Source organism: Pongo pygmaeus, chromosome 7, assembly GCF_028885625.2.
Source record: "Pongo pygmaeus isolate AG05252 chromosome 7, NHGRI_mPonPyg2-v2.0_pri, whole genome shotgun sequence".
In the NCBI taxonomy this organism is placed as follows: domain Eukaryota; kingdom Metazoa; phylum Chordata; class Mammalia; order Primates; family Hominidae; genus Pongo; species Pongo pygmaeus.
This window is the reverse complement of record NC_072380.2, coordinates 12,144,858-12,171,745: the sequence shown is the minus strand read 5'-3', so window position 1 is coordinate 12,171,745 and position 26,888 is coordinate 12,144,858. Positions and strand designations below refer to the sequence as shown.

The 26,888-nt window shown below is 43.1% G+C and overlaps 1 protein-coding gene across 1 annotated transcript; it reads left to right on the top strand.

Annotated features, from left to right (window-relative positions):
• The first annotated feature begins 24,363 nt into the window (after nt 1–24,363).
• Nucleotides 24,364–26,594, top strand: CLDN23 (claudin 23). Its single transcript, XM_054498163.2, has one exon. It carries the CDS (start codon nt 24,896–24,898, stop codon nt 25,775–25,777), a length of 882 nt encoding a protein of 293 aa, XP_054354138.1. The 5' UTR covers nt 24,364–24,895; the 3' UTR covers nt 25,778–26,594.
• The last annotated feature ends 294 nt before the right edge of the window (nt 26,595–26,888 follow it).

Below are 26,888 nucleotides of genomic sequence, written 5' to 3'. Positions count from 1 at the left end.
ACCTGAGGTCGGGAGTTTGAGACCAGCCTCGCCAACATGGCTAAACCCCACCTCTACTAAAAATACAAAAATTAGCCAGCCATGGTGGTGCACGCCTGTAGTCCCAGCTACTTGGGAGGCTGAGGCAGGAGAATCACTCGAACCCGGGAGGCGGAGGTTGCAGTGACCTGAGATCGCGCTGCTGCACTCCAGCCTGGATGACAGCCCAAGACTCTGTCTCAAGAAAAACGAAAAGAAAAGAAAACACAAAGTTGCCAGTGCCCTTGCAGTGGTGTGACAGAGCAACCACGGGAGACCCTGGGAAAAGCAGCCCAGAGAAATCTGCCAAGGGGTGAATAGTACCTATTTGGTGTGAGCTGAGAAAACTCTATTCTTGAATTTATATGCAAAACAATCGATTCATTATATGCACTGAAGGCAATAGCATTTTTATTTATTTGCAATTGTCCTAGAATTAGTTTTTAAAAAGCATGTTGAAAGTTCTTATAACTTTTTTATATTAAATAATATACAGCTATTTAGAATGAAATATACACATATGCTATGAATAGAACTAGTTATAGTAAATTGTTTTAAATTTAGATAAAATTATATTATTATGTAAATTATATAACACAATAGCATACATAATCATACTACATGTAATATTCTATTTAAGTTTTCATTTTAGATAATAAACCTAATCTGTTATTCTTAAAAAATACACTATGCCAAAAACTGTTCGTGCTAGAACGGCAGCTGATCACGACTGCCAAATTCAGGTCCCTCTCAGGTGGTATCTGGCTGAGGAGGGCAGTTCTTTTTTTGGGATGGAGTCTCGCTCTGTTTGCCCAGGCTGGAGTGCAGTGGCACAATCTTGTCTCACTGCAACCTCCACCTCCCAGGCTCAAGCGATTCTCCTGCCTCAGCCTCTTGAGAAGCTGGGATTACAGGCGCCCACCACCACACCTGACTAATTTTTGTATTTTTTTTTTTTTAATAGAGACGGGGTTTCACCATGTTGGCCAGGCTGGTCTCAAACTCCTGACCTCAAGTGATCCACCTGCCTCCGTCTCCCAAAGTGCTGGGATTACAGGCGCCCGGCTGAGAAGGGCAGTTCTTAATGGCTCTGCACAACTTGCAGGTGCGCACTCAGAAATAGTCAACAGAGGTAGAGTATGACAGCCAGGAGCCATTTTACATTCCCTGTGTTGCAGAGTGGTTGGGCCCAGGGTCTGCTTTGCTGGTTCTGTAAGAAGCAGTGTACAGAGAGCTGAAGTCATTGGCTCCATGTTTCTGATTTGTTCTTATGGCATATTCATATCCAAGGAAGCTTCCTTGAGGCCAGCTTCCTTCTCCCTTTCTCTGTCTTCGCTTTAACCAGAAATTCTTTTCCTTCAGCTCAAATTACCAACATTTAAAAGATAAAGATTCTAGGAGGAATAACCATAAAATAATTTAGGGCTAGCAATGTCTGTATGTATTAGTCTGCTCTCACACTGCTGATAAAGACATACCCGAGACTGAATAATTTATAAAGAAAAAGAGGTTTAATGGACTCACAGTTTCACGCAGCTGGGGAGGCCTCACAATCATGGCGGAAAGGGAAAGGCTCGTCTTACGTAGAGGCAAACAAGAAAGAGGACCAAGTGAAAGGGGTTTCCCCTTATAAAACCAAAAGCTCTTGAGAGACTTACTCACTACCACAAGAACAGTATGGGAGAAACCACTCCCATGATTCAATGATCTCCTACTGGGTCCTTCCCACAACACATGGGAATTATGGGAGCTACAATTCAAGATGAGATTTGAGTGGGGACAGAGCCAAACCAACGTACATTGGATGTGTGAATGGATAAAATTCCTTGTGTCCCAAATGGAGGGCTTTGAGAATGCTAGGATGCTGAGTGGCGGAAGTTTTCCTCTGCCCTTGGGGAAAGAAGGCAGGCTTCAAAGACAACCTTAGCTTCTTCACAAAAATGCCCTTTGCAGCTCCTGTTTCCATGGGGGTGGAAATATGTAACTGAGAGTTGTGATGGGTTGAATTGTGGCCCCCTAGAAAGGTATGCTCAAGTTCTAACTCCCAGTATGGCTGAATGTGACTTGACTTGGAAATAGTGTCCTTGCAGATGTAATTAGCTAAGTGAAGATGAAGTCAGACTGGAGTGTGGGTCCTCAGTCAAATATCACTGGTGTTCTTCTAAGAACAGGGAAATTTGGACCCAGACACATAAGGAAAAGGCCACGTAACGAAGGAGGCAGAGATTGGAGTTACGCCGCTGCAAAACAAAAATTGCCTGAGGCCAAAAGAAGCTGGAAGACACAAAGAAGTATCCTCCCTTAGAGGCTCAGAGGAAGCGCAGCCCTGCTGACACCTTGATTCAGACCGTAGCCTGCAGAACTGCAGGATAATGCATTTCTGTTGTTCTAAGCCACTCTGTGTTACTCTGCAACAGCAGCCCTAGGAAACAAACACGGATGTTAACCAAAAAAATAAAGAAACTTTGAATGCCAACATTACACAAAAGCAATGTGAGAAGTCAAAGGGAAACAAAAGTCCTAAGCTGTTATACAATATCCTTGTGTTTCTTATTCTAGAGAGATGTTAAAAATGTACTTATTTTCCACCACCTTAAAGGACCCTACTTATCAGTTCAGATGGAAAAATGGACTTTGGAGATTGTGGGGTCGGTCTCCTGACTCTTTGTTCTAAACTCTGGGAAACAAAAAGGACTCACCTACAGTCCACATAGCCTCAGTTTTTATAAGAAATAAAATTTTAGCTAAACTCAGGACCATACAACAGATCGGTTGTGCTTGCAAAGTTGTGTTTTAGAATATGGTTTTCCATTACATGAATAGCAATAAAACTGCTGAGTCAGAAACTCAAGCAACCTCTCCTAACCCCTATCCCAGGTTTTGTAAACACTCACTGGATTCTGGGAAATCACGAGACAGCAGTAAGCAGAATTCCATTTTACCATTTCTTAATCATGCAAACTTGGGCAACTTATTTAACCTTTCTGAGTCTTAGTTTCAACATTTGTAAAAAGGACATTTGTAAACTCCTAATCCACAGATTAAGTGTCAGTAGAGTTTGGACCAAGGACCCAAAACTGAAAACAAGAAGTGTCAAGCACCCCCACGTTTTCAGGCAGGCTTTTGGCCATTTCCACAAGACTTGCAGAGTTATCCCCAAACCCATTTGCCGCCATTGCCGAATGAGCCAATTACTCCTCTCAAGATATAAAAGAATATTAAAGATGTGTTAGAGAGGCTGCCAGGGAGAGTGTCCTTGTGGAGGGTTGCTGGGGTGCCATGCAGTTCACCCAAATGGGAGGAGGGAGGTAGGGAAAGGGGTGCCCTTCCGCAACCCACCTGCTTCAGATCAGAGAGAAACCAGAGAATATTAGAAAATGTTGGAAAACTTCAGGTGTGGAGAGTATGCATGGACTGGTGTCTCATTCATGGTTTTTGTTTTGCTTTGTTTTTTACAGACAGGGTGTCACTCTGTCACCCAGGCTGGAGTGCAGTGGTATGATCAGAGCTCACTGCAGCCTTGAGCTTCTGGGCTCAAGCAATCCTCCTACCTCAGTTTCCTGAGGAACTAGGACCACAGGTGTACACCACCGTGCCTGACTAATTTAAAAAAAAAATTTTAGAGAAGGGATCTTGCCATGTTGCCCAGGCTGGTCTCAAACTCCTGGCCTCAAGCGATCCTCCCACCTCAACCTCCCATAATGCTGGGATTATAGGTGTAAGCCACCATGCCCAGCCTCACTTGTGTTTTATAAAAAGGCTGAAAGCTAGAAGCTGTGGCTGAGCTTCCCTGGAGGCAGAGGGAGGAGTGGGCTCTAGGAGGAGCTAGAAGCACCACACCAGGGGCATCACAGGGGCTATGACTTCCATGGGCCAGATGGCCTTGATCTGGGCCAAAGAAAGAAAGAAGGAGACACCACCTGAGAAGACCATCTTGGGAGGAGGGGAGGTGGCAGCAGTAATCCCCACCTACAGGGAGTCAGAGTGGATAGAAGTTGAAGAGGCCAACCCAGGAATGATCATTGGTTGTGCCCAATGGGGCTGTCCAAGATCCCCACAAGAGGGACCCAGGAGACACACAGTCCATATGTGGCCATGTGCCACACTTAAGTGGGCAGATTAGCACTGCCCCAGTCAGAGACAGCCTTTTCAGCCCCTCAACCCTTCTCCTCTCTTCCCTTGAACCCCAAAGGAGCATAGTAAGTTCGGGGAAAGGACTAATGGAAGACAGATGAGGGGATAGGAAGGAAGTTAACTGTGGCCTGGCCACACTGTAGACCTCCTAGCTGAAGACAGGATGCGTCTAAGGAGAGGAAATACTGTGGTGAATTGGATGTGGGTTGGGGCTGGGTGCGGTGTCTCATGCCCATAATCCCAACAATTTGGGAGGCCAAAGCGAGAGGATCACTCAGGGCTGAGAATTTGAGACCAGCATGGCCAACATAGCAAGACTCTGTCTTTATGTATTTACTTTTAAAATATTTTTTAAAATAAAAAAAAATAAATGTGTGTTGGCATTTCAACTACGTATTAGATTTTTTAATATCTGAAGGTGATAGGTAAATCAATGAACTCAGAAATTCATCCAAGGACAGAGAAGAACAATTATTAGAAAAATACATGCCATGGTATTGAGGAAGAATCAGGTTGGTTTTTACTGTAGCTCTGCAGAGCCCACCTTGTACACAGGGTCCTGGGAGATAGTGAGAAAACAGGGAGGCCACGCCATGGCAGGAGACTCTAGAGGGATGTCTGCCCTGCTCTTCCTAGGGAATTTTTGCACTTTTTCTTATGGAGCCTGGAGGTGGATGATGAGTGATGGTGGCCAAACTGGTTCTGCAGAGATGGTCTGGCACCTGCTGTTGTTGAGCTTTGAAGCCTCTGCCAAATACAAGGAGGGCACAGGAAAAGTCACATTTCACGCCCCGTTGCAAAAGAATCGGATGAGTTGATGTGAGCTAAGTACTATGCACGATGCTCGCACCCAGGAATCGGTATATGGAAGGCACAGCATCTTCATTTTACTATAGACAGAATGGATGCTAAAATTCATCCAAATCTTTAATTGTCCCTATAATCTGAAATTCCACTCTTTGATTAATAAAGTTGTCTTTAAGAAAGTGGTTTTTCATTATGGAAATGAAAATTGTGACTAACAAACTCAAGCCCAGCCTCAGCCTCAGGAGGATCCGTTATGCAAAGGGACCCTGCCTTCTGCAACACACAACACACAAACCCACAGCGGGTTCCAGTCCCAATGGCTCACTTGTCTGACAGGATCTTCACTCAGAAAGAAACAGTTGTCAGCTTCATGTTGTGGCCTAGCAGGAGTTTGGAAAGTTCCGTAAAGAAAAATAATGTAGACAAATTTAGAACCTGCCCCAGGTGTGTTGATTTGATGCCAAACCATGGATAGGTAACTTGATTCAGCGAACCTCGTTAAAATAATGCTGGAAAACATTACATTACTGCAACATCCTTTTTATTTAATTAATTAATTAATTTATTTATTTATTTATTTATTTATTTTTGAGAGAGAGTCTTGCCCTGTTGCCCAGGCTGGAGTGCAGTGGCGCGATCTTGGCTCACTACAACTTCTGCCTCCTGGGTTCAAGCCATTATCCCACTTCAGCCTCCCAAGCAGCTGAGATTACGGGTGTGCACCACTACGCCTGGCTAATTGTTGTATTTTTAGTAGAGATGGGGTTTCACCATGTTGGCCAGGCTGGTCTCAAACTCCTGACCTCAGGTGATCCACCAGCCATGGCCTCCCAAAATGCTGGGATTACAGGCGTGAACCACCATGCTCGGCCCATTACTACAACACTCTAAGAAATCACTAATAACCATGTCATTACAGAGAAGCCCAAACCTTCCTATTCTATTTGACATGTACTAATTGAAAAAAGGCACTTTGATTGCTGTAACATAAGCCTATCATCCACTGAACATAGAGTCTATAATTATTAGAATCTATTTTGATGAGCACCTGCTTTGGGGGATGAAATATTCTATATGAGGCCTCTTTCTATCTAATATAGGACTCTTCATCTTTTTAAATGGTAATTTGGTGGCAGATGACAGTCAACATGTCTCTGAATCATCATGAGTTTTTAGCATTTTACAGAACTGGTTTGGAGATCAAAACTAACATCATTTTGTTACAACAGTGGTGCTGTGTAATAAAAAGGAGGAGTCATTTGTAGAGTTGAGAAACCTTTTTCTAATAATTTAGATTTTAGGGCGGGCACGGTGGCTCACTCCTGTAATCCCAGCACTTTGGGAGGCCAAGGCGGGCGGATCACCTGAGGTCAGGAGTTTGAGACCAGCCTGACTAACATGGTGAAACCCCGTCTCTACTAAAAATAAAAAATTTGGTGAAGCAGGAGAATCGCTTGAACCCGGGAGGCAGAGGTTGCAGTGAGCCAATATCACGCCACTGCACTCCAGCCTGGGAGGTTGCAGTGAGCTGAGATTGTGCTGCTGCACTCCAGCCTGGGTGACAGAGTGAGACTACATCTCAAAAATAATAATAATTTTAAAAAGTAAATAATTTAGATTTTAATTCATTCAACAACTATTCAGCGAGGGCTATTACATGCCCACAGATAAGTGTTGCAATAAAAAGCAGAAATTTTTACATTTCTATTTTTTAAGGAAGGCATTTTCTGACATTTATGAGTAAGGATATTCCAAGAATATTTTCATGTATCTTGTTGTTTCACAGCTCAAGCTTTGGGAATGAAAATTTTAATCTGAGTTTCTAATTATTTCCCTGAGACAGCTTGAGAGAGGGGGAGGTAACTTCCACCATCTCCTAGGTAGGTGGTAGGTAACTAACCCTGCAACCAATGCTCTGAAAATGACCAGGAAAAATGCCCCAATATCTACTGCCTCCTTCTAAGTGGGAAGATGGGAAAAGAATATTAGAAGAAAAAAATCAAAGTGGATAACTACGAGAAAATTATAACGGTGAAAATAAAACATGAGAGAGAGGAAAAGCAGCAGCTCTATATTATTATTTTTTAAGTCTTGTTATGGCAGTTGGTTCCTTTTATTTTCAAGTGGGTTAACCTGACATTCTATTCACTTTGACTTTAAATGCTAGAAGAGTACATTTCAGCCTAAAAAAAAAAAAAAAGCAATGTGAAATTTTCATTGTTATAAATGAGAAGTTGGCCAGGCATGGTGGCTCATGCCTGTAATTCCAGAACTTTGGGAGGCCGAGGTGGGAGAATCACCTGAGGTCAGGAGTTCGAGACCAGCCTGGCCAACATGGCGAAACTCCGTCTCTACTAAATATACAAAAATTAGCTGGGCATGGTGGCACGTGCCTATAATCTCAGCTACTCAGGAGGCTGAGGCAGGAGAATCATTTGAACCTGGGAGGCAGAAGTTGCAGTGAACTGAGATCATGCCACTGTACTCCAGCCTGGGCAACAAAGCAAGACTCCGTCGCAAAAAAAAAAAAAAAAAAAAAAAAAAAAAATATATATATATATATATATATATATATATATATATGAAAAGTGACTGTAAACATCTAGGGAGCTGCAGGTGGAAAGAGAGAACACCCAAACAGATAAACAAGTGTCTAAAAATGCTGGCAATTGAGCAACCAAACAAAAGGCATCAGATCTCACCCTGATCCATTATCAGATCTCAGAGTCATCTATGGAATCTTCCTCCCTAAACTTTCTAAATATCCAAAGCCAAATTCCTCCCCTCCCACGTCCCTGTCCCTGGCCTCCCCCCATTCACACATACCCTCTTTTCCCTGTCTTGCTGTGAAACTTGGCTTTCGCCATGCACCCAGTCGCCAGGCTAACCACCACCCCCAATACCACATTACTTTTGCTCTTCTCTTCTGGAATACTGACGTCGAAGTCTAACATCTGTCACGTGATACACTGCAATTAAATAGCCTCCTAACCAGCCCCACTTTCCCTCTGTTCTGCTACAGAGTGATGGCCCAAAACTAAATCAGGGCATGGCATTACCTGGCTTTAAAACCACTCATAGTTCTCTCACCTGCGGAACAAAGACCACACCCTCCAGCGTGACATGCAAGTTTTTTCTGAACCTGCCTCAGCAGCATCACAGTCCTGGCAATGGTGACATCACACGCACACATTTATACATTTATAGTAGGACACACTTCATGATCCTCAGGAGTTACTCTTCCATGTTTTAGTTCCCACCGTTTCCTCTGCCTGGATTGCTTTTCTCCTTTATGTGCCTGGTGAAGTCTCATCCCTCAAGTACCAGCTCGCCAGCTCCATTACCTCCTGGAAGAGAGCTCATATCGCGCTAGAGTTAAGAGTGGTTCCTCCTGACAGCCCAGCACAACAAGGCAGAATAAGTGTGTGTGTGTCTATGGGCAGGAGTGGCTTATGCTACTTAAGAAAATCAAAGAAACAACAGGACATATTTTTAAAATAACAGAAATGGAAGCAAACTGGATGAATTTTTTAAAAGTTGCTGGAATGAGAAGAATGAAACGTGTCACAAAATAAAGAGACAAGATGATTTCAGGTCCCTTTTTATTTTCAGATGGCTTCACTTGACATTCAATTTCACTTTAAGCACTGGAACAGCACAAGCCAGCCTTTTATCAAAAAGAGAGAGAGAGAGTGCCATTTATTTCCATATTAACTAGAAACAAGCAATGAGTCAGGTGTTTAAAAAAGAACCTGATTGCCTTAATATTATCAACAGTGCAACCTCTGAATGAGGATGTGGGCTAGTAAAAATGAAAATAATGATTGATACATTTTTTTCTATTTACTTATCTACAGGGATTAAAAGGATTAGCTAGATGATGGATTGAAATGTTAAAACTCTCAGAAAACATATTTCCCTAGTTACAAATACAAACAATGAAGAACACTTGTCTTTGTGTCAAATTCTAATAAATGATATTCAGGTATATTACAAAGAAGTTAAAAGGCTTATTTCAATGCCAAAGGGGGAGCTGGTGAAGTAAACTGGTTGTAACCTATTAGAGTTCTCCTTTCCCATCTTCTGCAGGGAAGAAAATATATCAGTTCATTTTCCAAGTACAGATCATCTCCAAATGTCATGTGCAAAATTGTGCTTACCTGTCTATTAAGATAAAATTAATCAGCAGTGAAACTTACATTACGTTAAAGAGAGAACAGCAAAGATGAGACAAGGCATAAATTCTGAACTGTCTAGCTAAATATTACAGGAGGTGTCCTTTTCACTTTGTAGGTCCTAGCTGAAAACTGTTGCAAAAAGGGTGGTGGAGAGTTAGCTGAAATCAAGATTCCTTGGAAATCTTGATTCCTTGGAAATCCAAAATGTATTTGCAGAATGAGTTCTGCAAGGACAAAAGTCAAATTGAATCATGTCCTTTTATCACCTGGCTAGAGACTGGTCCGTACCCCCTACCATTTCCTTGATTTTGTTTACACTAAGACATTTCTGGGCCTTTGCTACTCCTGTCTCTGCCTGAAATGTCCTTCCCCAACCTTCTCTGACTCATAAAATCTTATTGATCCTTTATGACCCAGTCCAAATGTCACTTCAGTGACCCTCCCACTTTGGCCCCATGTCCCTGGAAACAGCCCTCTGCATATACTTTTATTACACTGTTTATCTCTTGATATCATGGCTGTTCCCTCCTATGCCTGTCTCTCCCTCTGAACTCAGCCTGTTCCATTTTTCTAAGCACCAAGCTCAGTGAGCATTCAGAGAATGCTTGATGAAAGAATGACTAAATTAATGCATAAATGGAGATGAAATTGCTGGCCTCAGACCTGCCCATGTCATCCCCTCTCTTAAGCTGTCTAGTCCCAGTTTCCAGTATCCCTTTGTTATAAGGCAAGGCCATTAGATGATTTCTAAAATAACTACAACTCCGGGATTCTAAAGCAGTTTTCTTCTGTATCAGTTAATTATTGCTGCATGACAGTCCATCCCCAAAGTTAATGATTGACTATTTATTATTTCTCTATCATTTGATATTCTTGTCTGGGCTCATTCATGAGACTACATTCAGCTGGCTGCAGTGCAGGGACCAAGATGGACTTGTCAGGAGCCTTGGATCGAGCTGGCAGCTGGGTACCATGGCCCTCTTCCAAGCATCCTTTCATCCTCCACACACTAGACTAGCTTTTTTACTTGGACAAGCTCCAATGCGTAAGCAACTGTCAAGCCTCTGCTACGCCATACTTGCCGGTGTTCCATTGACCAAGGCAAGTCACATGGCCAAGCCTAGTCATTGAGGGGTGAATTAGATTCAACCTCTTTCTAAGCAAACTGGCAAACAATTTGTAGTCATTTTTAACCTGCCACGACTTCATTGAAATCCTATTAATTTTCTTGTCATCACCATTGTAAATGGGATCTTTTTTCTATTTTGCCTCTTCCTGTCAATATTTTTACCCTTAAATGTAGGCCCTTATCTAATTTCATTGGTTAGCCCTTCCAGCTCAATGCTTAAAAAATAGTTCTGAACTTGCTGGGAATGCTTCTGCTATTAAACCACTTATGAAGTTGGTCATTGATTTAAGTAAATATTCTTTACCACTGAGGGAAATATCCCTCTATTTTATTTCACCATGGGTTTTTGTTGTGGTGGTTGTTGTTGTTTTAATTAGTCATTCATGTTGAATGTTAACAAAATAGAATCTTACAGGATCGAAAAACTGTCTATCAGGTACTATGCTTATTACCCGGGTGATTAAATAACCTGTACACCAAACCCCCATGACATGCAATTTACACATATAAAAACCTCCACGTGTATCTCCGAACCTAAATAAAAGTTTAAAAATTGATTTTAAATTTTACAAAAAGAATCTGTTAGTATTTTTTTAATTTATTAATATAACGGGTTATATGAATAGATTTCTCACTACCGAGCATTCATTCTGTTTTTTATACAGATCCTCCCTCTCCTACCTCCCATCCTCAGCTGTCAAGAGATGACTATTCTGCATACAGACTGTCAATGGAGTTCAGCCTTCCAGTTCCACTTCTTCCTCTTCCCCAGCTGTTAGCATCTAGTTCTGTGCTGTCCAACCCAATGACAACATGCCACCTGACACTACTGAACACTCCGAATATGGTGAGCCTGAATTGAGGTGTGACACAGTGTAAAACACATAGATTTTGAAGGCTTAGCACCAAAAAAAGAATGTAGATCTCTCACCAATAATTTTAATATTGAGTACATGTTGAAATGAAGCCATTTTAGATATACTGGATTAAATAAAATATCATATGAAAATTAATTTCATTTTTTTTTACCTTTTTTAATGTCACTACTAGAAAATTTTAAATTATATTACATACATAACTGCATATATCTCTATTGGACATCACTGATCTAGAGGAATTCTACTCTTTGGTTGTAGATATTCCTAAGATATTTTGATATTCCTATTTAAAGATAGTTGACCAGGGACGTTGGCTAATGCCGGTAATCCCAACACTTTGGGAGGCCAAGACGGATGGATCGCTTGAGGCCAGGAGTTCAAGACCAGCCTGGCCAACATGGTGAAACCCCTTCTCTACTAAAAATGCAAAAAATTAGCTGAGCATGGTGGCATGGTGGCATATGCCTGTAGTCCCAGCTACACGGGAGGCTGAGGCACAAGAATTGCTTGAACCCCAGAGGCAGAGGTTGCAGTGAGCTGTGCCACTGTACGCAGTCTGGGCAACCGAGCAAGACTGTCTCAAATAAAATAAAATAAAATAAAATGGAGATAGTTGAACGTACTTGTGATCCATAGTCAGAGTTGTGACCTGGCTTTGTTCTCACCTCTCTCTATACATGCCCTAGATAATCCCCTTGTCTCTGGGTTTGACCACGTTACTTAGCAAATGCAAGCAGAGGGTTAAAAAGTGTTTCTGTATTAGGGTTGCCCTCTCTTGCTGCTGGAACCCTGAACCGCCAAGCGAAGCAGCCAGGCCAGCCTTTTAGAGGATGTGAGACCACAAAGAAAGAGAGGCCATGCTGTCTCATACATCTATTCCAGCCAAGCCCAGATCCCAGCTGACATCAGCCCCATGACTAACCCCAGGCAACACCAGCAGAAGTGTTACCCAGCCCAGCCAGAGAATCGAAAGAAATAACAAACCGTTGTTGCTTTGTCACAAAAATTTGGATATAATTTTTATGCAGCACAGGCCAACTGACTCAATGCTCTATGTCTTTAAGATGGAAATCATGCTATGTGTATGGTGAGCACTGGCCATCCTCAATTTAATTAGTGAAACTGATTGCCAACTTCTCTAGAGTCTCTTGCAATTTTATTTTAAACTAGCCAAACCTGTCACTGGTATGTCATTTCTTACCAATGTCCTCTCCCTTACTTTCTATCTTGCTTATCATGCAGTTCAAAATTCACATACTTTATGGGTTTCTGTCAGCAACTTCCTTCTTTGCCAACCAGTGGCAGATAGGCACTCTTGCCTCCATGAGGTAACTTTTATTGCCTGCACAATAAGTAACTTTTCACAGGTAACGTGACTAACAGGTGACACAGGTCATTACCTCTCCCACGTATCTTTCAGCTGACGCATCCTCTAAATCCGGCCCACCTCCTCCCAATGGCATCAGCGGGTATTCCCCAGGCAAGAGAGGGAGCACATATCTTCCAATCAATTAAATCTGGTATTTAGAGCAGAGTCGACAACCAAGCAACATCATCACTAGAATTTACTGTTCACGAATTACTCTCTAATAGAATCAATCGTCTAAGAGATTTAAAACCTATTTAAATCAAAACACAAATAACATGTGGCTGGGGGCTGATAACAGAACAGGGCGTTGACTAGCCACTGTAGGTTTCTTAAAGAAGGCTGCCAATTCCTAATGTGTTTGCTTTCTTTTGATTTTCTGTCTTCTCCATTCTACCCACTGTAATTTGTATCCTTTTCACAGCTTCATTTTATCATTCCAGTTTGAAACTTCACATTCAAATCGCCCAATTACATATAAATATTCTGCTGGGTGCAGTAGCATGCACCTGCAGTCCTAGTTACTCAGGAACTGGAGGTGGAAAAATCCCTTGAGCCCAGGAGTTTGAGGCTAGCCAGGGCAACATAGCAAGATCCCATCTCTAAAATACATAAGTAAAATTAAAATTAAAAAATCCTACTTTCAGAAATATTCAATTATAATGTCAATGAGAGAAATATTTTTGGCTTGGCGCAGTGGATTATGCCTATAATCCCAGCACTTTGGGAGGCCGAGGTGGGAGATCACTTGAGGCCAGGAATTCAAGACCAGCCTGGCCAAGATGGTGAAACCCCATCTCTACTAAAAATACAATAATTAGCCAGGTGTGGTGGCGCACGCCTGCCATCCCAGCTAGTCAGGAGGCTGAGGCATGAGAATCACTTGAACTCGGGAGAAGGTTGCAGTGAGCTGAGATGGCGCCATTGCATTCCAACCTAGGCGATAGAGCGAGACTCTGCCTCAAATAAAAATGTTGCATTGTATGTTGACTCTAGCTTATATTCCATAGGTACAGAAAACTAGATATACCTAAATATTGCCTTCTCACATCACTAACAACGTCATCAATACAAATGTACTGCTCTCTGCTATATTCTTGTAGGTTCTCATTTTTATTGTAAATTTCAGAAATACTAGATGATGAGTATAAGGAGGTTGAAACACAATATTACCCAAATATAGATTAATCCAGCTCTGTTAGTATTAATAAAAAATATGATTTTTGGCCGGGTATGGTTGCTCACGCCTGTAATCGCAATATTTTGGGAGGCCAAGGCAAGCAGATCACAAGGTCAGGAGATCGAGACAATCCTGGCCAACATGGTGAAACCCCGTCTCTAGCAAAATACAAAAAATTAATCGGGTGTGGTGGCATGTGACTATAGTCCCAGCTACTCAGGAGGCTGAGGCAGGAGAATCGCTTGAACCCGGGAGGTGGAGGTTGCAGTGATCCGAGATCACGCCACTGCACTCCAGCCTGGATGACAGAGCAAGACTCCATCTCAAAAATAAAAAAAATGATTTTTATATGTTATGTATTTTTTAAAGGTTTTCTCACCCATCCTTACGGAAATCCTACTGAGTTGAAACCATTTCATTTTACTTTTTTTTTTTTTTTTTTTTTTTTTTTTGAGACACGGTCTTGCTCTGTTACCCAGGCTGGCACACAGTGGCGCCACCTCAGCTCACTGCAGCCTTGGCCTTCTGGGCTCAAGCAATCCTCCTTTCTCAGCCTCACAAGTAGCTGAGACTACAGGCGCCCAACATCAGACCCAGCTATTTTTTTTTATTTTTGGTAGAGACAGCTTCTCACTTTGTTGCCTAGGCTGGTTTCAAACTCTTAGGCTGAAAGGATCCTCCCATCTTGGCTTCCCAAAGCGCTGGGATTACAGGTGTGAGCTACCACACCTGGCTTTCATTTTACTGTTGAAGAAAAAAGGCTCCCAGAGTTGGCGCTAATTACCTTCACATTATCAGTTCGAAAGTCACTTCTGTCTGCACCAGGGTACTTACATTAGGAAAGTAAGACGTTAGAGTACATGCTCTCTAATGTCCTTCCAGCCTCAACGTTGGCTTATTTGCACATACTATAGCAGGTGTGCCCAGTTCCCTATCGTTGGGCATTTTTCCCAGGTCTCTCTGACACGTAACGGGGTCAGGAATGAAAGTATACCTGTCCAATTGTTAACATTATATGTTGTTATTGACCCAAATGAGCTGAAAACCTGATAAAATGCCTAATCCATGGCATCAAGCTTTGCAAACAAATGACAAGTTTGGCAAGTTTAACAGGTTCCGTTTTGAACGGCATCTACAAGGTAGAAGTGGCAGAGAAGGCTGAGCTGATGACAAAATGGTCTTTCTCAAAAGCGTATACTCCATTTTATGACATTCACTTTGTATCTACTAGACTTTAAACAACTCTTACATCAACCATAAAGCAAGCAATATGCGTTTCTGCATGTGTCTATATGATGTACTTTTGAAATCAGTATGTATTAATCAATGTTAATAATGAGTAACTCCTCTATTTCTCATATTGTAGCTGTTTCAGTGGAATTTATCCCATTTCTGTCTAGGTAAAACATAACTGAGAGCAGCAGCGAGACAGGATAAAGAACTTTCAGTGCAGGTTTACAGTGCGTTCCACTCCTAGCAATGACTGGTGAAAAATCACATGTCCGTCCTGCTACTCAGAATATGACAATGCATTACTGTTCAGGGAAGGGGAGACTATTATGCCCGAAAATATGGAAGGAGACACTTGCTTTTATACTCCTTTTTCTTTCCCAAGTCCAGGGGATTCATCAGTCAAAATGGCTTGTTAAATTAATTAGTGTTTACTTTCTCTAAAATAGTAAGTCCTATGGGATGGGGCAATACTTCTCTTAAAAACCACCACAGTTTTATTTGACATCTTTCAGCTAAAATTTTCCCTTTTATATAATTCAAACTTTCTTTTATTTATTTATTATCATTATTACTACTATTATTATTTTGGAGACAGAGTTTCACTCTTGTCACCCAGGCTGGAGTGCAGTGGTGCAATCTTGGCTCACTGTAACCTCTGCCTCCCAGGTTCAAATGATTCTTATGCCTCAGCCTCCCATGTAGCTGGAACTACAGGGATGCACCACCATGCCTGGCTAATTTTTTTGTATTTTTAGTAGAGATGGGGTTTTGCCATGTTGACCAGGCTAGTCTCGAACTCCTGACCTCAGGTGATCCACCTGCCTCAGCACCCCAAAGTGCTGGGATTACAGGCGTGAGCCACCGGCCCTGGCCTAAACATTGTAACTGAAGTTTATGAACTAGAAATATACAATGTTTCCCTGTGTTACTAGGTTCAACATATTTTGGACATAAGTTTAGAATTCCAGTAGCATAATATTGTAAACATAAAATTAGACCATTCATAGCGACCACAGGAAAGAAAGGGTATTCAGAGTTCTAGGAAAAAAATAAGAAAATATGTTTGTTAATACTTCTAAGGATGCTATGCTCACCAGTATTAATATGATAATATTTAAAATGACCTTCAGAAAGAAGAAATAATATAAAGATGAGAAATCAGGCTGTCTGGTTTTTCTCTTTACCAGTATACAGCATATTTGCTGAATGTATTCTTGAAGTTCAAAGTCAATGCCATATGTGAATTTTGTTATGACTGATTTGTACGTTGAATTTCGTCATTGCTATTTGTTCCCATGTAAAGACTGTTTCTATATCAAGTTTAAACATAAAAAATACTTAGACATGTGTAAATATACCACTCCATTTTTTCCTGGAACATGCGCACATCATTTATTCTGCATGTATTTCTGTGAATGGCCTGTCATTGTATCAAAATAGAATTTAGCTCTGTTCACATAAGACTAGAGCTAGTTATGGCCATAAAAGACTAGAGCTAGTTATGGCACATTCACAATTACGGGAGAAAAAATGCGTGTCATAGGAATGTGAGATTTTACTTCAAAATTAGAAAAATGGAGACACTTAACTGATCATGATTTTTTTAAATAATCTTTTTCATATGTTTAAAATTCTAGAGAAATAAAATGTGTAAAATCTCAAACAAAATAAAAATCAATTGTACATCCCATTGTTCCTTCTAGTATTTTTGTATATACAGATATTCTTTTTAAGATTTAATTGTTTCATACTGCCCCACTACTTTATAATCAGCTTATTATAAAGGGCACTCTAGGCTGGGCGTGGTGGCTCATACCTGTAATCCCAGCACTTTGGGAGGCTGAGGTGGGTGGATCACAAGGTCAAGAGATCGAGACCATCCTGGTCAACATTGAGAAACCCTGTCTCTACTAAAAATACAAAAAATTAGCTGGATGTGGTGGCGCACATCTGTAGTCCCAGCTACTGGGGAGGCTGAGGCAGAAGAATCCCTTGAACCCTGGAGGTGGAGGTTGCAGTGAGTCGAGATCACACCACTGTACTCCAGCCTGGCAATAGAGCGAGACTCCATCTCAACAACAACAAAGGTACTCTAGTGGATATCTTTATACTAAATCTTTCTACATATTCTGTTTATTTCCTTGAAGCAAACACCTAGAAAGTTAATTCAGAAACCAAAGTGAAGGTTCATATTTAAGATTTTTAAAAACAAATTGCAACATCATGTCTGAAATAAATGTTTATTTACTTTACCTCTAGTGGTGATTTTTTTCTGCAACTCTGGCCAAATTTGGGTAGTATTTTTCTCCCTACATGATTCGAATTTAAGAAGAAAAAAATGGTTTCTCTTTGTTCTATTTGGCATTTTTGTGAATAAAAGGGTCATTTAATTGATCACCTTGGAACTTGATTAGTTGATGTCTATTTTCTTTTTCTCTGTGCATATTCTTCACCCAATTTTCACCGCAATACTAAGATTTCCTATTGATTTGCCATATAGATGAAACATCAACTTCTTTTCCACCACATAAACTAATAAAGATTTGTCTTAATTTTGTGTGAGGCATGTTGAAATCAAAATATTTTAAACTCTCATGTAGCTAAATCTATCAACCTTTTTCTCTATCATTGCCATCTTGGATGTTTTGCTTAGAAAACCTTTTCACTCCTGTAGCTTTATCTCCACCTCCACTTCCTTCTAATTCTTTTATTATTAGTTTTTGTTTTGTTGTGCTTTGTTCGTGGTTTTTTGCTTTGTTTTGTTTTTGTTTGTGTTTTTTGAGATGGAGTTTCCCTCTTTTGCCCAGGCTGGAGTGAAGTGGCACGATCTCGGCTCACTGCAACCTCCAACCCCCATGTTCAAGCAATTCTCCTGCCTCATCCTCCTGAGTACCTGGGATTATAGGCACCCACCACCAAGCCTGGCTAACTTTTGTATTTTCAGTAGAGATGGGGTTTCACCATGTTGGCCAGGCTGGTCTCTGAACTCCTGACCTCAAGTGATCCACCTGCCTCGGCCTCCCAGAGTGCTGAATTACAGGCATGAGCCATCGCGCCCGGCCAGTATTAGTTTTTACATGTAACTAGGTAGTCCACCTACCTATGTTTTTACATATTTTGTGATGTATATGTATGAACTTAGGTTTTTTCTTCTTCCAAAGCTAACCAATTGCCACAATACTATTGAGTTTTCATGCCTTTCTCTATGATTTGAAATCCCACTTTTCTTGTATTATAAATGTATAACTAAGGTCTACTTTTTGGCTTCAACTGATGATATTTTTATTGATCTACCTTCATATTCTAGTGCTAACATAGAATTTAAGTTATTATAGCTTTAAACTACATTTAACAGCTGGAGTGTGCAGACCCTTTCATAACTGCTCTATCTAAAAGTTTCTTGATGTGTTTCATTCATTTATTTTTTTTTGAATGAACTTTGAAATCATCTGTCCAGTTCCTGTCTGACACTTTATTGGGATTGGATTGGGTCTGTACATTAATGTGGAAAGAGTTACCATCACTGTAGTACTCGATTTTTACATTTAGGACTTTGCCCAGTGGCCGTGTGGTTTTCTCAAAAGATAAATTTTGCCAAAAATGAAACAAACCCCTTGTGAATAAAAATAAATAAATAAATAACAACACAAACTGAAAATTATCTCAAAGACCTCAGTGAACTTAGTCCATGGCATGGTAAATATGTTTGCCCTGCAGTAGACAGGAAGGGCCAGGGTTGAAGAGAAGCAAGCATGGCGAGACAGAGGCAGCTGCTGATTCCTAGAACAGCCCCACCCCAAATCCCACCCAGCATTTCCCTCTTGTCAAGGGAGGCCACCGTGACTCTACGCCAAGAAGGGTTTGAAGCCACTAGAAGATAAAACTTAAGCATATTTTTTGAAACAGTGGCATAGTATCACAGGATGCCTTCTGATTTGTGTGAGAGGGTGGCAAGTTGATTCCTGTTTTAGTGGCCATCTAAAGTCGCCACACACGAAATGAAATAAGACAAATTCAAATGTTGTATACTCTCACGTCTGTAATCCCAGCACTTTGGGAGGCCGAGGCAGGCAGATCACTTGAGGTCAGGAGTTTGAGCCCAGCCTGGCCAACATGGCAAAACCCCGTCTCTACTAAAAATACAAAAATTAGCCAGGCATGGTGGTGTGCACCTGTAATCCCAGCTACTTGGGAGGCTTAGGCAGGAGAATCGCTTGAACCCGAGAGGCAGAAGTTGTAGTGAGCCAAGATTGCTCCACTGCACTTCAGCCTGGACAACAGAGTGAGAGTCCATCTCAAAAAAAAAAAAATGTATACATCACAGCAGCATTCACAATAACCAAAAAAGGTAGAAGCAACCCAAGGGTTCACTGATGGATGACTGCATAAACAAAATCTGGAATTTATCGACAATAGGATATTATTTATTGCCATAATAAGAAGGAAGGAAATTCTGACATATGCTATAACACAGATGAATCTCAAGCACATTATGCTAAGTGAAATAAGCCAGTCACAAGATAACAAATATTGTATGAATCCATTTATATAAGCTATCTAGAGTAGTCAAATTCAGAGTGACATAAAATAGAGAGGTGATTGCTAGGGGCTTAGGGGATAGCAAGGATGGAGAATTGATGAATGGGTATAGAATTCCAGTTGTGCAAAATAGAAAGAGTTCTGCAGGTTGGTTGCACAACAAGGTGAATGAACCTAACACTACTGACCTGTACCTAGGTGACCTGTACATGTAACATGGTTAAGATGGTAAATTTTACATGCATGTTACTGTAACTTTTTAAAAAGCGATGTATGCTATATTCTTCTATTGTGTTACTATGTAGGAACTTTACAAAAATTCTTTCATTTATTTAATAGATATGTATTGAGTACCACTAAGAGCTAGGCACTATTCCAGCAGCTGAGATATAGCCACAAGCAACATCTCTAGTCTTTGAAACTTAAAATGCAGTGTAGGAAACAATACAGATAAGTCAGTACACAAATACTAGAAAACACCTGGCAGTGATAAATTCTATAAAGAGAACAAATTAGAGGGAAGTCATACTGAGCTAACAAGAGGGCTACTTTACACTGGATGTCAAAAGTTATTGATTTATTTTCTACAATATTAGGCACTCACAGGTGGTAAAACAGCTGTTGGACTACTGGCCAACAAGAAAAACTAATACAATATTGAAGGGGCTTTATTCAATTCAGGCTGTTTTAATGCTATTTAAAAATAAAGATCATAGTTTAAGTTTTTTCATAGCTTAATTTTTATTCTATAACCCACTGAAGTGGATTTACCATAGGATGATTATCAGTGGAGTTCATTTCTCACTCATATTCAGAATTCTCATAGTATAACATTGTAAACAAAATTGTCTTATCGCTTAGCAAACACAGGAAAGGGTGTTCAGAGTTCCAAGAAGAAAAAGAGAAAATAGCCTTTGGAGAAAGTAAAATAAAGACCTGGCAGAGGGAATCTGAGGACATCTTATCACGGCAAAGTGATCTAATGCAGGGGTCCCCAACCCCTGGGCCACCAACCAGTACCAGTCTGTGGCCTGTTAGGAACTGGACCGCACGGTAGGAGGTGAGCGCGGGCGAGCGAGCATTACTGCCTGAGCTCCACCTCCTGTCAGATCAGTGGTGGCATTAGATTCTCATGGCAGTGTGAACCCCATTGTAACCCGCACATGCGAGGGATCTAGGTTGCTTGATCATCCGAGGTGAACAGTTTCATCCCGAAACCATCTTCACCTCTGCAACCCCACGGAAAAAATACCCTTCCATGAAACCTGTCCCTGGTGCCAAAGAGTTTGGGGACCGATGATCTAGTGGACCCTCTGTCCTGGCCAAAGTTGGTAATGTGGCTTTCCAAGATGAAGCTGTTGCAGAAGGTTGCACCTTTCTGCGAGGTGGTAGCAGAGGCCTAGCGTGCAGGCAAACAGGGGACTCAGCATCAGTCCCTTCAGAATTCATTGCTGGGGGCTCACTATTCATTTCAAAACCTGCAGCATAGTCGACAGATTCTTGCATTACTACTGGGCCCTTCTTCAGAAAAGAAATCCGTGGTAGAATCTGGGTATCCACTTACACAGCCAGGTCCTAATCTCAGCAATCATTCATTCATTCCTGCCACGTAGTGACTTACGCTGTATTTCTCCCTCAGACTTCAGATGAACTCAGAAGGCCAGGGAACCGAGGTCAGCTGTATCCCCAGATGCTATGCTTAACACAGCCACTTCTTTCTCTATTGCCGCAGAAAGTGACCCCCACAGGCCTACGCTTATTCGTCGTAAATATCTGGAGCTATCCCATACCCGTATGGGATAGATTGTTTTCTATGCTAAGGAAAAAGAAACATTCAGACAAATCAACCTGCTTACTGAGATGTATGTCACAATCTGTTTTGGCCAGATGGTCGTTTGTTGGAAAATTCTGTAGGTACTATGTGGAAGAACACAGGGCAGAAAGACATAAAATTGATTTGTTGAGTGGCTGAGGTGGCCCAGGCACCAAGATGTGTTTGGAGGACAGAACAAGATCTACATGGTCCCTGCCCTCAGAGAACTCCCAGACCAGCTAGAAAACAAGATGATTCAAGGACTAAGGAACTGTGGTAAGTGCTGTGATACAAACGGGGTCATGGGAGTATACGAAAGGAAAAATTAACTTAATCTAGGGGATGAGGAAACCCTCCCAGAGAAAATGGCACTTAAGCAAAGATCTAAGGATGCATTGGAGTGGGGAAGTAATAGGCAGGGCACTAGGAAAAGAGAAGGGCATTTACAAAGGTCTAGAAGCAAAAGGGCACACAATGCTTGGGGAAAATGTGGGGGAAAATCCAGTTTCTTTGGGTTATAATGTGAGGAGATGAGGGGGAAGGGAGGGAGAGACAGGGCTAGAATGCAGGGCTGGGTGGGACTGGGAATGGTCTTGTAAAGGGTTAATGCAGGCCAGCTGTGAGGGTGGAGTGGCTAATAAAAAGGGAGCCACAAAGCCCGGTGTAGGAGACCAGTTAGCAGCTTAAGGAGAAAGTTGGGAGAATGGCCTGTACTGGGAAGAGGCAGTAGAGAAGAAAGAGACATGGAAGGACGAAAGGCAGATTTAGGAGGTAGAACACCCAGGATTCCCTTCCTCCCCACAGGTAAATAACACCTGGGCTTCACTCATTCCACAGAGATCTAAGCAAAAACGAAACTATTTTGGAAGAAGATTCAAATCACATGAAGCATTTATGAGGTGGCAGTGTCGCACATGATACCTTCTGATATGTATGAAAGGGATGGCAAATTGATTCCTGCTTCAGATAGTCAATCACCACACAGTTAATGAAACAAGACAAATTTTAAATGATGCATAGGACAGGCACGGTGGCTCACACCTGTAATCCCAGCACTTTGGGAAGCCAAGGTTGGCAGATGACTTGAGGTCAGGAGTTCGAGATCAGCCTGGGCAACAAGGTAAAATCCCGTCTCTACTAAAAATACAAAAATTATCTGGGCGTGGTGGTGGGTGCCTATAATCCCAGCTACTAAGGAGGCTGAGGCAGGAGAACTGCTTGCTTGAACCTGGGAACCAGAGGTTGCAGTGGGCCGAAATTTTGCCATCGCACTCTAGGCTGGGCAGCAGAGCAAGACTCCATCTCGAAAAAAATTTTTTAATTAAAAAAAATTAAAAGTGATGTATATATCACTATTACATGAATGATGCAACAGCATTATTCACAATAGCCAAAAGGTAAAAGCAATCTAAGTGTCCATGGATGGAAGACTGGATAAACAAAATGTGGTATTTATGTACAATAGAATATCATTCTATTTTTTTCCTTCAAAAGGAAAGACATTCTGACACATGCTACAATATGGATGAACCTGGAGGACATTATGATCAGTGAAATAAGCCAGTCACGAAAGGACAAATACTATCCGATTCCAGTTATATGAGGTACCTAAAGTAGTTAAATTTATATAGAGAAAAAAGTAGAATGGTGATCACCAGGGCCTGTGAGGGAGGGAGGAAAGGGGAGTTAGTGTTTAGTGGGTACATTGTCAGTTTGGGAAGAGGAAAAAATCCCAGGAGTGGATGGTGGTGAGGGTATCACAACAACGTGAATGTATGTCATACCAATGAGCTGTACACTTAAAGATGGTTACAACGGTCAACTGTATGTTACATGTATGTTACCCCAGGTTTTTTTTTTTAATTTAAAAATATTCTTTTAAAAAAAGCAGTCACTGTCATTCCTAGTGTTGTCCACTCTGGAATATTCAACATTATTTCAAACAATGCTAAATTAACTTGAATTTTAAAAACAGTTTTAATTTTAAACAATTATAAAGGTAATACATTTTCATTGTAAAAATATAGAAAATACAAAAAAGTGTTATTAAAGGATAATTTTTAGAAAAAATGTAACCATCGTGACTTCCACACAAATATAAAATGAATATGTGTGAAAGATGTTATTTAACTCATTATTAAATAAGGAAACCAGTATGATGTTAAAACCAAACAAGCTGGCCACTTGCCTGCAGTCCTAGCTACTCCAGAGGCTGAGGCGGGAGACTCACCTGAGCCCAGGAGTTTGCAACCAGCCTGGGCAACACAGTGAAACTCCCCAACCCTGTTTAAAACAAATAAATAGATAAAAGAAAAAGGAAAAAAAAAGCAAAGAATAAAAGGACACACATATACAGGCAAACAGGAATGCTAAAATGAATTTACAAATCAATGCCATACTGGTCAGTATCCATTGGACAATAATCATTCCACTGGGACAAACTCATTAGCCTTGATGTTGACAAAAGTCATTTGCAATACTACAGGCTTTCTATAATTTATAGAGTTGTAAAATAACCTACAGAGGAGGAAAGGCCACAGGACACTGTAAAATTAAATAAACCTGCAAAAAATGCTAAGCAGGACATCCAGGAACACTGGTCCCTCTTTCTAGTCCCCTTGAAAGTCTCACAAGGCTGAAAAAGGAAAGTAAAATCCTCGTGTAACCCTTCTGCCCAGAAACACACTGGCACGGATTCTTTAGAGACGAATTTAATCCAGAGTGTGGAGCCTTTATTAAGGACATAATCAGGTGCAACATTCTGGGACACGCTCCTGGACTGGGTGGGCTTCTGCACACTCACCCAGCGCACCTCCAAACCCCCGAGAGCGCTCGGCACCGCCCACTTCTCTGCGAGTGGCTGCAAGTTGCAGAGCAAACTTGGGGGCCATCGGGAACCCTCTGGGAGTAGAGGGCGAAGCTATAAGCGTAGGGTCGACGGGCAGGGACCAGAAAAAAATTCTAGGAACCGAGATCCGCTAAGCAGCAGGGAAGCTGCGCAGCCACCGCGTTCCGCCAGCACCGCCTCTTTCCCTCCCCGCCCACCGCCCGCCAGGCCACGCGGGGCGGCGCGAGGAGCCAGGGGCGGGGCGACCTTTGCTCCTGCCGGGAGCAATCCAGGCCAGGCGTGGCTCAGCCGCCCGGCTGCAAGGTGGGGTGTCCCCGCCGCTCGGATCCCCATCTCGCCTGCCGCGGGCGAGGTGGCCCCGCCGCTTCCTGCGCGCACCTCGGGTCCCTCTCTCCCGGACCGGGTTTGGCCGCGGCGGCCGCCCCTGCGCACCCGCGCCCGGACTGGCGGTTTCGGTCAGACCCGCCCGCGGGCTGGTTTCGATTAGGGCCAGTAGGAGGGCGGAGCAGCCGGGACGCGAGGAAGGAACTAGCCTAAGTGGGGACGGTCCCCGCGCAGGAGACAAAGAGTGTCCCTGGGGCGATCAGGGCGCAGGAGCCCGACCCGGAGCCCGGGGCGCCCGCGCTGACTTCGGGTCCCCGGAGCCACGGAGCCCCGGAGCCACGGCTGACTTCGGGTCCCCGGAGCACGGCAGGGAGAAGGCGACGGCGGAGAAGGGGACAGCGAAGAAGGAAGGCAGGCTGCAGGGGCGCCGTTGGCGCGGCGGCCCGGGATGCGGACTCCGGTGGTGATGACGCTGGGCATGGTGTTCGCGCCCTGCGGGCTGCTGCTCAACCTGACCGGCACCCTGGCGCCAGGCTGGCGGCTGGTGAAGGGCTTCCTGAACCAGCCAGTGGACGTGGAGTTGTACCAGGGCCTGTGGGACATGTGTCGCGAACAGAGCAGCAGTGAGCGCGAGTGCGGCCAGACGGACGAGTGGGGCTACTTCGAGGCCCAGCCTGTGCTGGTGGCGCGGGCACTCATGGTCACCTCGCTGGCCGCCACGGTCCTGGGGCTGCTGCTGGCGTCGCTGGGCGTGCGCTGCTGGCAGGACGAGCCCAGCTTCGTGCTGGCAGGGCTCTCGGGCGTCGTGCTCTTCGTCGCTGGCCTCCTCAGCCTCATCCCGGTGTCCTGGTACAACCACTTCTTGGGGGACCGCGACGTCCTGCCCGCCCCGGCCAGCCCGGTCACGGTGCAGGTCAGCTACAGCCTGGTCCTGGGCTACCTGGGCAGCTGCCTGCTGCTGCTGGGCGGCTTCTCGCTGGCGCTCAGCTTCGCGCCCTGGTGCGAGGAGCGTTGTCGCCGCCGCCGCAAGGCGCCCTCCGCCGGGCCTCGCCGCAGCAGCGTTAGCACCATCCGAGTGGAGTGGCCCGAGCCCGAGCTGGCGCCCGCCATCAAGTACTACAGCGACGGCCAGCACCGACCGCCGCCTGCCCAGCACCGCAAGCCCAAGCCCCAGGTCGGCTTCCCCATGCCGCGGCCGCGGCCCAAGGCCTACACCAACTCGGTGGACGTCCTCGACGGGGAGGGATGGGAGGCGGCCGAGTCCCCGGACGCTCCCTCGTGCAGCACCCACCCCTGCGACAGCTCGCTGCCCTGCGACTCCGACCTCTAGACGCCTGCAGAGCCTGGGGGGGGCCGGGTGGCAAAGGACTCACCCCCACACAGGCCCGCCTGGCTTCGAGTTGGAACCCGGACACTTGCCCCTCACTGGTGCGGATGGAAATTTTCCTTTCGTGGGACCAAACAGGACTCCTTAGACGATTAGTTCAGGTTGGGTTTGGTTTTCTTCTTAAAGAGTTTAGTTTTCCTCTCCAAAGGGATCAGGGTCCTCTTAGGGAGTGACGGGCTTTTCATATTTTTTTGCTGAAGAATATATGGAAAGGGTGGCATTTGCGTCACGTGGACCAGGGACAGTGTTGAAATCAGCAGTGCTCAGAAACAATTTAACATGTTGAAACGACAATATTCTAAAATACCGATGAATCTTGCATCAATATAATTATTGGGTTTTTTTTCTTTTTCCTGCTGTATAACTCCTTGCCATGCAAACTCTCAAGAGGCCAATATATTCCTGGCCATGTTTGAATGAGCCTCTTAAAATAAACTTAGAGCCATGCAAATGCCAGCAGCTTAAGGGATTTCATGGAATGAAATAACGTGATTAACTCATAGCTACATATCATTGCATAAATGGGATTTATCTTTTTTCTCACTTATTTTTGTTGTGAAAGTCGAGGGCACGCAAGAATTTCTCTTCCAGAAGCTGGGAGGAGAACGAATGTCCTAATGCTGTACTATTCCACCCTTTGGACGCCTCATCCAGGACGCAGAGGACTCTAGGTTTAATATTTTGTACAAAATGGAACCTGTTAATCACATGAAAGCACATATGTATATATCTTTTATTTATAAATAAAATTTTAAAACAATAGTTTCAGTATATCCACAAAAGCTCTTTTGTCTTCAGTACAACCTTTGGGAGTTTAAACATTCATTACTAACAATTTCCTGGCTGCCTCCGCACTTGCGTCTGAAATCTAGCACTCAAATCTTTGCACCTCTTAGCATAAGGTTACTAAAAAAAGCCAACGGGCCCCACTTAAGTCCCTGATTGCTTTGTTTTCAGGTTCATGCCGTTTCTGTGCAAAGCCAAGTCTATTGTTGAGAAAACGAGAAGCACCAGTTTCCACTTGAGGCGAGACTGGAAATCTTTTCCTTTGTAG